We start from the raw sequence: 11,545 nt of genomic DNA, 5'->3' as shown, positions 1-11,545 counted from the left end.
CGACGCCGGCATCACCGCGCCAATCTTCCCGGGCGGCCATGCTGCTCAGTACCTCCTCCCCCGAGACCACCCGAGACCACCCGAGCTTGTTCGAGAGTAGGCATCATGCCGCTCAACGCGTGCGGCGGGTGCGTCGCCTTCCCACCTCCTCCTTCCCACGGCCGCCTCCTCCGCCCACGACTTCCCCCCCCTACCCCCCTCTCCTCCTTCCCGCCTCGCTCTATCCCCTCTGCTTCGGCGTCCCCCCCCCCCCCACGGCTCCGCCAGCCCTGGCTCGCCCTCGTCTTCTCCTCCTCATCTCACTCCCGCTCCCCGCCCGCCACCCAGCTTCAAGCGCATGACGGGCTTCTGCAAGACACGCATCCCGCCCGCGATGGCGAAGCGGGTGGCGGAGCTGAGCGGGGACGACAAAAAGGCGGAGTTTGCCGAGTACGGCATCGACTACCTCACCGACCTGTGCAAGCAGCTCGTCGCGTCCAAGCTCGTGCCCGGCCTCCACTTTTACGCGCTCAACCAGTCGGAGCGCACCTTCCAGATTCTCAAGCGGCTCGGATACTACGCGCCGACCGACTAGCCGCCCGCGCCGTGGCGCGCGCGCATCATCTGTCATCTCGCCCCCCCTTCGCTGTCCCTGAAGTATAGCCCCGATGAGGGCGGGGCGCCTTGAGGCACGCGCCGCCCGCCTGTAGCGACTAGCGTGTCGATATTGGCAACCGACATGGACAGCCGCCTTGCTCCCAGGGGTGGGCTTGAGCGGGCCGGCCCGTTGTAGCGGCTGGCGTCAGCGCATTTATTGAGAAATTGGGCATTTTGGACTATATGGTTATGGACGGGATCGCCGACGTCGCGCTCCCACAGTGGTCAGTCCGCGCGCCAAGCGCGCAAGACATAATAAATATAATTATTATCAGTAACCAGCCTCCGGCGGGGCCCCCCGCTACCATCCAAACCCCCGAGTACCGGTCTACTATCACAGGTAGAGGCTCAAGTGTGACATATAAGTCCACACCCATACACATGCACAAAGCAACTCTCACGGCACACGGGCACCGGGTGGAGCGGCGGCGGCGGCGGCAGCAGCACGCGCGGGCGGACGGATTCGGACGGGGCGGAGCAGCGACCGCCTGGGCGGCCGCTGCTCTGTCTGCCAGAGCGCGCCGTCTGCCTGCGCAGCTCGAGCGCGGTCAGGTGCGAGGACGCGTGGCGGCGCGGGGAAACGCGGCGGCGGTGGCGGCGGCGGCGGCGGCGGCAGCGGCACGCGCGGGCGGACGGATTCGGACGGGGCGGAGCAGCGACCGCCTGGGCGGCCGCTGCTCTGTCTGCCAGAGCGCGCCGTCTGTGCGCAGCTCGAGCGCGGTCAGGTGCACAGGGAAGCGTGGCGGCGCGGGGACGCGCGGCGGCGGTGGCGAGCAGGCGAGCGGCCCGCGCGCGGCGAGGCGGACAGGTGATCGGCAGGCGGGTGATGGGCCGGAGAGTGACCGCGCCCAGCGATCGGAGCGAGCCGATCGTCGCTCGGCCGCAGCTGACCTCGAAGGCGTGCGGAGCGCGACTGTCGGTGTCGGAGGGCGGCCGTCATGTGGCGAGGAGGGAGGACGACAAGTGCGCGTCGTACGGGTCGCTCTTCATCAAACAGTCGAGCGGACGGTAGGTCGGTCAAAGTGAGCCGGTGTGCGGTGAGGCCGGCGAGATTCGTTGCGAGATACGGTTCGCGCCCAAACACAAGTTTGGACGCTGCGGACGCGCCGCAAAATCAGGCAATTGGAAAGGGGGCTACTGGGGCGGCCAATTCACACCTCGCGGGACTACTTATGTTTTCGTAAACGTAGTTGTGGCCCCCCGCTACGTCGCACGAGTGCAACCGGGTAGCGGGGGGCTATAAAAAACGGACAACTCTCTACTGTGAGGTAGGTAAAAAGGAACAGGTCCCCGCCCTTGCGATCGGTGTGTAGGGTTCTTTGTCGCGCAAGACGACGCAAGCCGCGAGTCCGACTTTTTACTTTCGTTTAACAACCTCCGGAGTTGCGGAGAGTCCGCAGCACTCCGGAGACGGGAGAGACCCCGCGGCCTTCCGACTCGCGCCTCCGCCTCACTGGCACTATTGTAGCCCTGGCCGGTGCGCGTGCTCAGTTGAAGTTCCGGAGTGAAAATTCGAACGCGTTCCCTCACGGTGACCAAAAAATGTCCACCTCAGAGGCACCTCCGGAGGCAGGCCGCCGCACGCCGGCGACACAGCTCCAGCTGTCGAACTGACCCGCAGCTCCTCTCAGAGCGGGAACTGTGACGAAAGTTGACTGAGGCGATTGTCAGGAATCATCATACGGATCACATGGTGGCTCTCTCATGACGGGAGACCGCCCGACCACTCCTGGGTGGCACTGCCACCGGTGTCGCTCGACGTCCTGTCGACAGCGTGCCGACAGCGACACAGACCATGTGGGAGCGCGTCGAGTATCGACCTCTACTGCTTACCCAGCCTTCGAGTGTATCCTGGCTGTGGTCCCACACCCACTGGTGTCCATCTCAGAGACTGCAGGAGGTCATGAGGGTCGATGGGAGTGCCAACCCCACAATGCCTAAAAGTAAATGTTAAAACCCAGCAGCCCCAAGCGCAAGCCGTACGTTTTTAGGCTCTTAAAAAAGCGCGCGGGGCGGGGTCTCCACGCCACATTGGGCTTTTGGCACTGAAGAGCGACCACAAGAAATCGTTTGAGGGGTTAGACTCTACTTGTACTACAAACCGGTCACGGATGCGCCATCCACGGTCCCGTCCAGTTTGGTCCCTTGGCCGGCCCTGGGCCGCTCGGCACCGCGCGGGGGTGCCGTTAAGCGACCCTACGGATTTTTAGTGGTCGATTTTGGCCAAAAAGCCCAATGTGCCCGCGCGCGCGCGCCCGGCGGGGGACAAATATATCTGAAAATTCTCATAGTTTTAGAGAGTGTGGTGCGTGTGTGAAGTCCGCGGCTCAAACCCCTCGACAGCTCGACACTCCTAGCCCGAGCCGCGCGCTGCACTGAGCCGTGTGAGCGCTTCGGCGCGCACGCACCCAGGCCTTCACAGTCTCATCACATGTCATCGTCTCGCCACTGGGCTGGCGCCACTACACCAGTCACCACACTCCCCGCCGCCACTCCACTGCGCCGGGACGCGCACACCGAAGTGGCGCTGCGCGTGAGGGGCGACGCGTGGCAGCGGCTCATCATGCTCACATGGAGTGGTTCTCCCCGAGAGCGTTTTTCCGGTCCAGCAGCGGCATCATGGCGCCTCTCGTGTGTTGCTTGGTGCTCTCGGGGTCTCTGGCCTCCTGCGTGGCCAAGTTGATCTCTATGGCCTCCAAGTTGAGCCGGAAGCGAAGGTTCTCCTCCTGCGCATGGCGGGGCAAGCCCTGTGAGTCGCCCGCGCTCGCGCCGCGTCGGGAGCAGCGGCAAAGCGCGCGGCGGCGGCGCACCTCGTTGATGTGCCCTAACTGCTGCGTCGACTCGAGCGCCGCCGCCCCGCCAGCTCGCGGCTCGGCGAGAGGCGGCGCCTCCTCCGCGTGCATCCTCATCCTAAGAGCAGGCATGCACGGAGCTGAGGGTGGCATTCTAGAGCAGGCAGGCCGGGAGGCGCGGCGTCGCTCCAGAGGTTCGCGTGAGTACCTCGTGGGTTTCGGGGAGAGTGCCCGGGGCGCAAGCACGATGGAACGCCGCCAAAGACGCACCGTCTCGAGCGCAGGGTGGAGTGCTTGGCATGTGTGTCGGGTGTGTCCTCCTCTGCATCTACCAGTCCCTCTCCTCTGTCCACACGCGTGCTGCCGCGCCTCCTTGGAGCCGCTCACGCGACGCGACTGTCGGCTCGAGGCAAGGTCATCGGCCGGGCTCAAGGCCGCCGGGGGCGTCCCCCTCTCAGACACGCGCCCGCTCACGGCGCCGCTGCTTGCCGCCTCGGCGCGGGCCGCCGGTGGCAGAGCACTCGCCGTGCAAGTGTCCGCGATCCGCCGCAGCTCCGCCTGCAGCTTCTTCTCCTGCAGCCGCACCTGCGTGTTTTGAAAAGCGCGACTCGGTTGGGCAAGCCGCCCAAACCTCCGCCCGCCCCTCGTCGCCCCCGGGCCCGCCGCACCAGAGGCAGCCGGCTGAGCTGGTCCAGAGACGGCCTCGCCGAGGGCTCGCGCTGCAGCATCGAAGCAAGCACCTGCGCGAGGCATGCGCACGGCGTCGCGCGTGCGCCGAATGGGCTCCGAGCGGCGGGCCTCGCCGGACGGGCGCACCGCGCGGAGCTCAGGTGAGAACTGCTCCGGCGGCGGCGGGTAGGTGGTGGCCACAATCTTGAGCGCAAGCGAGGGGAGGGAGGTGGCCTGGAGGGGGGGGGGGGGGGCAGGATTGAGATCGGGCTGAGAGCCGTCCGCGGTGGCCGAGGTGAAGGGCGGCGCGAGGACCGCTGGGTCGAACCGGGGGGAGCGGCGGAGCGGCGGAGAGGGGGGGGTGCGAGGGGGGCTCGTGGCTGCCTCAAACGGCTTCCGGAGTGCCATCATCTCGTACAGCAGCACTCCGAGCGACCACACGTCCGCCTTGAGGCCGTAGGGCTCGCCGTTGATCACCTCGGGCGCGAGGTAGTACGGCGTGCCGATCGTCGTCGAGGCGAGTCCGTCGTTGCGCTCGAGAATCTTTGAGATGCCAAAGTCTCCGACCTTGATCAGGTTGCGAGACGTGAGAAACACGTTCGCTGCCTTGAGGTCGCGGTGAAGGATCGACAGGGCGTGCATCGCACGCAGCGCCGCAGTGATCTGCACGAGCCAGTCAAGCACCACGTCCTCGTCGAACAGCGTGCCCGTGGCCTGTTTGGTTTTGATCACCTCTGCGAGCGAGCCGCGGTCGGCAAACTCCATCAGGATGTTGAGCTGCGAGCCGGCGCGCCACGCGTCGTAGAGCGTGGTGATATTTGGGTGCGACAGGCGCGAGAGGACGTTCACCTCGCCCACAGCGGCCGCCGCGTTCTTCTCCGAGATCGGGATCTGCTTGAGCACGTACTTCTCGCCGCTCTCGTTGTGCTGCACCAGCAGCACACGACCCTGCGCGCCTCGCCTGCGCATGACAAAGCCCTGGATGTGACTGCAGCGGAGATGGTGAGGGCGGCAGGGTGGGCAGGCGGGGGCGTGCCGCACCCGACCTCGCGGAGTACGCGGAAGCGGGCGGGCGGCTCCGTCATGGCTTGAACGAGGCACCGCAAAAATAACGCACGGGCCCTCAGCGGAGCTGGGAAGAGGACCGCCGCAAGCGGCGTGGCGTGGAGCGGTTGCGCATCCCTCCGGGGGCCCCTCTGCGCCGGGGAGGCGTTGTTGGAGGCTAGGACGCAAGCGTCCGTCGCCCTTTTCAAACTCGGGGCCCACTCCGCTACGCTCCGACCCGAATTTGGAGGGCCTGAAAAGTTTAAGGTGTTGCTGCGCAAAAGGGTGGGGAGCGCAGGCGCGGCGCGCAGTGGAAGCACGCTAGCCATACATATTCAAGCAGAGAAGCTGACGGTCGGGGTCGTGACGGCTCGAGGGTGCGCACACTAGCGGCCGGACGCCTCACCCGCGGACGCCTCATTCGCACGCGCACCCTCCAACACCGCCGCGGAGCCCATCCACATGAGACACACACCACACAGCCTCACCCGCCTCTCGCGGCAGCCAGCCTGGTTGCCTCGAATCTCAGTGCACGCGGCGCACCGCCGCGGAACAGGGAGGGCTCGCTGCTTCTGTTCCCACTCGCTCGCGAGGAGGTCGAACCGATCGCAAAAATAGGCCTCCTCCGACCATCCACCATCGCGCTCGTAGCCAAACAGCTCGGCGTTGTCCCGTCGTGTTGTCGGGATACGGGGATGTTTCGCGCGCCATCTTTGATACCGCATAGAGACACGGTTCCAGTCGTCCGGGCTCTCCGAATTGAACGGGTTGTCGGGGTCGATGATCGCCGCGAAGCGCGCCTTGAGATCAGCCCACTCGTCATACAGAGGAGACGAGCGCGCCACTCGCCCGGCATGCCGTGGCGGGCACTCCTCTCCAAGCAGGGCCATCGCGCGCTCAAGCCGGTCCAGCCGTTCACGCATGGGCAAGTCGTCCGTCGTGTACGACGACCGTGGGAGGGGGCGGCCTTCTTCCCGCCATCGGTTCCTCGCTGCAATGATCGCTCGCTCCAGCGGACGCGATCTGTCAGATGCGTCGACCGCAATTCCGGGAATCTCGGCCCTCACCACACGCGGCAACACAACTTCCCCATGCCGCAGGTAGACCTCGTACACCATCCGCCGAAGCCGAGCAGCCGGACTCTCCGCCGGAATTTGTTGGCGTGCTGTCGCCGCGTCATCCGGCGGCTCCTCCTCTATGAGACGTCCAGGAGCACGCCCTGCCGTCGCCCTCGACGAGCGCCGCACACCTGCGCGGACAGTGGGCAGACGTTTCCGCCATGTGTCCTCGTGTGCCCGGAGAGCCTCGAGCCGGCGCGCACCGGTGGCAGCGCAGGATGAGGCGGCAGCTGTGGAGGGTTGGGGCGCATTTGAAGGCGCTGGCCCCGACGCGCCATTGACTGGGTCGGGGTGGTTCCTCACCCCTCTGCTTTCTTCAATCAAGCGGGAAGAGTCTGAGCAAGCGGGGCGGATGGGGCTGGCTGCGTCACCTTGGAGCATGAAAGGTTCCTACGGTAAGGCTACTCGGGTACTGCAGCGCCTTGGCTTGGCCCCCGAGCGGAGAGGCGGTCGACGACGCGCAGCATGGCGGTGAGCGCAGCCTGACGACGCGTCTTGATGGACGGATCCTTCTGCCGGCTGACCAATGTCGCCCACCCCTTGATCGGCGGCTTCGTCACCAACATGCGCTCGAGAGGCGGAGCAGCCTCGATGCGATCCAGTTCGGTAGCTATCTTGTCGCGCAGCGCATCGTCAAAAGGCAGCTTGTTGCAGGCGTCGCGCGCGTCCCCGAGGTCACGCAGGAGGCTCTCCATATGTGTTGCAATAGACCCCCGCGTTTGGTTGTTCTTGCAGTGCTCCCGTAAAAGTCTTGGCACCAGCTGAAGGCTTGCATCCCACATCGCCCACTTCGTGCACGGTATTCGGATTTCGGCTATTTGCTCGTGTGGGGGTATATTGCAGATTTGTCAATGGTACCGCGTCTGCGACGCGGGCGCCTTGCGGGCAGAGCCCTTAGGACACCCTTTATATCTTGCGCGGTCAAAATTTAACGTCGAATGCCAGTTTCGGGGGGCAAAGGCAGCCCGCCCCCTAGAACCCCGGGTAAGGCCCAGGTGTGGCCTAGGGCATCAGAAGGGACCAAGAGGAGTCCAGTCTGAGCCATAGAGCCTGCTCGTTCTCAGGGAGGGGCATAGTCCCGTTCACACCCTCACTTAGGCATGAGCGCCCGAAACTTGAACGGCGGGCGCTTGACGAATCCGAGGGGGGGGACGGGGGCAGCAACGGCTGCGGCCCCGAGAGTCGAATCGGCAACTCATAGTTCGAACTGGCGACTCATAATGAAACTTGCCGAAATCGCCCTGTGGGGGCGGCAGCGGCGACCGCCCCGGGGGCGGCAGCGGTGACCGCCCCGGGGAATATGTTTAGCGACTCCCACCCCCAAGGAAGTTCTGATAGACATGTCCAGGACTCTGTGGCTGAAGTAGCGTGTGCGTCGAAGCCACAAGGGGGCTGGCTACGTCGGAGAGTTAGGGGGGTGGGGGGGTTCGCGTATTTTGTTTTCTTAATAGTTCTGGGAGCAAACGATTACACAGCGTACTGGTCGTGAAGAGGCGCGATGGAAATCGTGGGACGCGAGCTGAGCGGCGGCCGGGTGTCAAAGGTCGCGCGCACAGAGGCATCCCCCCCAGCCCCAGGGCCGCCGGACGGGTCGGTCCCGGCGCTGTTCACAGCGCCGACATCCGTTCACACCCCAAGGGACATCATCAAAGGAGGGGGCGGCATGGCCATCTCCCCCTCCTCCTGCCCGCAACCGGCCCGCGGCGCGTGCAAGCCGCAGGGCCCCCACTCCGCGCAGAGAGCCCATGTCTTTGCCGTTTGCCCCCGAAGGTCGCGTTCAAATGCCCGGAACGGACGTTACAGTGGTGTCCGGCTGGCGCGATCACCGAGCTGTGACGCTCAGGGAAGCCTGATGAGGTACTGGTTTCTTTGCCCAGGCCTGGCCTACGAGCTACGACCCAGGCTGGATCAGCTGAGCAAGGTTTGGGGAGAATCCCCCGGACAGATCTTCAGATATTTTGACGGATGACCAAAATCACCCCGTTTTTGCCCATTTTCGGCTCCCTGTACGAACTCTGTTCACGTAAACGCACAACCCCGGACCCGAAATCGCACAGAGTCACGCAACACGGGGTCCCAGGGAAGGCGAGCAAAAACCTTATCGCGCGCGCTAGACGCCGATTCGGAGGCCGCACCGGTCAGGCGCGCAGCCGGAGAGAGAGGGAGGCGCTCAATCGCCGCACGCGGCGAGCGCCTCCATCATCTCCGCCTCATACGCACCCTCCACCCCCGCGCCCGCGCCTGTAGCGTCCGTGCGCGCGAGGATGGCCTCGCCGGGTGGTGCGGCCGCAGCAGCTATGGCAGCAACCGCAACAGAGGCAGCAACAGCGGCAGAAGCAGCGGCAGCAGCAGCAGCAGCCGCCGTCGCCGTCGCGCGGTCGCTCAGCATCTTGAACGAATGCCCACGATGAGCAGCGAGGCGAGGAATATCTCCTCGCTGCCGATCGTCGGCCCGATAAACTGCATCTTGAACATCTCCAATAACACGAGCGTAGCGGGAAGAAAGTGGTAGCTCACAGCTCGCTGTAGATGTCCTGGCGCTCTTCGGTTCGTCTTGATCTGATCCATCCGCGTCTTCCGCCGCTGCCGCGAGCTCGGCGAGCTCTTCGAGCTCGTCTGCCCACTGCTCCAGCGCCGCACTCTCCGCCCAAGCCTCAGCATGGCTTTTGCCGTAGCAGCCGCCACCTGAAGCCGCTGCGTCTGCGGCACTGGCGAGAGCCCGCTGTTCACACCGAGTAGCTGGGAGTGGCTGCGGCAAAGCAGACAGCCGTGCCAGCCAACACACATGAGCGACGCCTACAGCAACGTCATCGGCGGCGGCCTGAAGCTCAAGGGTGCGGGGGTGTCAAAGAAGAAGAAACGTAAGAAGGACGCCGTCTCCGCCGCCGCGAGCAGTGAGCTCGGCGACGAGACCGCGTCGACGTCCGCAGCCGAGGGGTCTTCGTCGACGTCCGCAGCCGAGGGGTCAGCAGCAGCAGCGCCGCCGGCTTCTCAGCTGCCGGGGGCGGCCCGGTTCACGGACACCGAGCGGCGCCGCATGGAGGTGATGGAGCGACGAAAGCTGGACGAGGTTGCCAAGGGGAAGGTCAAGTCGCACCGCGAGCAGGTGCGCGAGTTTAACGACTACCTCGGCTCACTGCCGGAGCACTACGACCTGCCCAAGGTGTCCAAGGGAAATTGATGGCGGAGACGCATCTGCCTCGCTCGATCGAAGCCCTTGCCGAAGGTCGTGCGGACAGCGCACTGACCCCAGCATGAGCACGCCTGCCGCCTCATGCGCGTCGGCGTGTGGAGTGATGTGCGCGTGCCATCGAACCCGGACGGTCCGGCAGCCGGGCTTTAGATTGATTGGAGCGTCAAAAACGTATGGAAGTTACAAGCCTCACTGCTCTCCAGAGGGGCCACCCACACCCACCCCAACGAGCGGCCAAAAATCGCCCCCCGCGAATGTGTGTTTGAGGGGGGGGGGGGCTCTGGGGGTATCCAGCTGCCTCCTCTCTCCTCGCCGCCGCCGCTGCTCCCCCCCCCCCCACACACACACACACACATCCTCCCACTCCTTCCCTCCCTCCCTCCCTCTCTCCCTCCCTCCCTCCCTCCGCCCTGCCAGCCGCCACACACGATTTGGAGGAGGAGCAGAAGGAGGGTTCCAAGCGAACCAGTTTAGACCAGTTTAGACCACTGCTAAACACGAACCAGATTAGTCCTGTTTACGATAAACTGGGTCTAAACCTGGTATGGCTAATGGGGTTCCTCCCCCCCTCCCCCCCGCGTAGCGCGCACCTCCCTCCCCCCCGCCTAGCTCCCCTGCTCTGAGAGAGACGCGGCTCTCAGCGGCACGCGCAAGCGTCAGCGGCCTTGCTTCTTCTCGCTCTGGTCGAGGTTGTGCATGGCAATCTTGAGGGTCCACGCGGCCGCGTCTAGGACTCTTCCGACAGCTTCGCCGTGTCGAAGATCTGCTTGCAGAAGCCGCAGCGCGTCCCCTCATCTTTCGCGCGGTACGTCGGGAGCGAGGCCAGGAACATCGCCTGCGAGCATTTGGTGATGGGCAGTGAGTACCACTGCTCAACCCAACACCACTTCTACTAGCACCTTTGCGGCCGTTGAAATCAACGCGCTTCCGCTTCGCGCCAGGCGCAGGCGCCGCCAGCTGGTCTGTCGCCGCGCCCGACGTCGCGCCCTAACACCGACCGTGCGCCTGATCGGCGAGGCTGTTGTTGCGCGCCGGTGCAAGTGTGACAGGTGTGCTGTCCGGCCCGAGGCAGAGGATGGCGGCTGCACGCTGCCGCTTCCGCAGCCACAGCGCGGCCGCGGCGGCGGAGCTAGCTAGGGGCGCCCTAAACCGGGTCTAAACCTGGTATGGCTAATGGGGTCCCCCACCCAGGCCGAGCCCTGTTTAGACCCAGTTTATCGTAAACAGGACTAATCTGGTTCGTGTTCAGCCGTGGTCTAAACTGGGTCTAAACATGGTCTAAACTGGTTCGCTTGATACCCTCATGTGTTGGTTGGGCGCGCCACCCAAGAGCCTAGGTGCTAGTACAGCTAGATAGGTGCGGATCATCGGCAAGGCGCAACGCGTCGATCTTTTACCTTCTATCAGCATTGGGTTGTGATCTAAGGACTTGAAAACACACCACACGCAGGGGCACAGCAAGCACGGATAGCCGTTGAGGAGCAAGGGCGTAAGCCGTAAGGTGTACGCGCCACCTCCCGCGAGCGCGGCGGGATCGGAATTGCGGCCGGAGGGAAGGGCGAGCCGCCGCCGCCGCCGCCATACCATCAGCGACGACGACCGCGGCTCGCCCCAAACGCCAGGCGCTGGACAGTAGGGCCTGAGTAGGGCTTGTTGGGTGGCGTAGGCCTCGAGCCACACGAGTCGCCGACAACCCCCCTCATCGACGTGATGGCCGCTCTCGCTGCCGGCCGATGCACGCTGCGCCGCCACCGCAGCAGCGACTCCGCCACGCGCCGGCTCGGAAGAGGGGCTGTCGGCAGCGCAGCAGAGCGGTACGCCTCGCCGCTCGAGCCACCGACAGCCCCCCTCCTCGACGTGACGGCCGCTCCCGGAGCCAGCCGGTGCGCGCCCGACCCACGCCCCCTCTGGTGTCTCTCTGACCCCCGTGCGTGGCGCTCCCCTCTCCACTGCGCGCCGGCTCGAGCGCCTATTGCCAAATCGCGACTTTCGAGCGCAGTGCACGCGCCACACTTGTCACGCGCGCGCAGGAGAGTTTGCGGCAGAGCAGTTTTTTTTGGTCGCCGGAGGCATCCCGCCGAAATCCCCGCGCA

The 11,545-nt window shown here is 65.2% G+C and overlaps 3 protein-coding genes across 3 annotated transcripts in view; 2 read left to right on the top strand and 1 right to left on the bottom strand.

Moving 5' to 3' along the window:
* The window catches only part of EMIHUDRAFT_471108 (putative methylenetetrahydrofolate reductase), a gene marked incomplete at its 3' end in the record, with an annotated part of 1,842 nt that extends 1,268 nt beyond the window's left edge, over positions 1 to 574 (top strand). The window contains exon 5 of the mRNA XM_005760426.1: positions 335 to 574. Coding sequence (XP_005760483.1) covers positions 335 to 574 — 240 coding nt within the window. The remainder of the gene's footprint in view (positions 1 to 334) is intronic.
* A 2,334-nt stretch (positions 575 to 2,908) lies between these two features.
* Positions 2,909 to 5,182, bottom strand: EMIHUDRAFT_460010 (hypothetical protein; the record flags this gene model as incomplete). The annotated part of the gene is made up of 7 exons (XM_005760425.1): positions 2,909 to 3,362; positions 3,447 to 3,546; positions 3,784 to 4,001; positions 4,097 to 4,168; positions 4,245 to 4,331; positions 4,524 to 5,058; positions 5,139 to 5,182. The coding sequence occupies 7 exons, from the start codon at positions 5,180 to 5,182 to the stop codon at positions 3,204 to 3,206; spliced, it is 1,215 nt and encodes a 404-aa protein (XP_005760482.1). The 3' UTR covers positions 2,909 to 3,203.
* Positions 5,183 to 9,044: 3,862 nt separating this feature from the next.
* EMIHUDRAFT_249251 (hypothetical protein) lies at positions 9,045 to 9,440 on the top strand (the record flags this gene model as incomplete). The annotated part of the gene is made up of 1 exon (XM_005760424.1): positions 9,045 to 9,440. One exon carries the CDS (start codon positions 9,045 to 9,047, stop codon positions 9,438 to 9,440), a length of 396 nt encoding a protein of 131 aa, XP_005760481.1.
* Between the last annotated feature and the right edge of the window lie 2,105 nt (positions 9,441 to 11,545).

Source organism: Emiliania huxleyi (assembly GCF_000372725.1).
Source record: "Emiliania huxleyi CCMP1516 unplaced genomic scaffold EMIHUscaffold_757, whole genome shotgun sequence".
Classification (NCBI taxonomy): Eukaryota; Haptophyta; order Isochrysidales; family Noelaerhabdaceae; genus Emiliania; species Emiliania huxleyi.
Note: the sequence above shows the minus strand (reverse complement) of the source record. Positions and strands in the feature narration are given on the sequence as shown.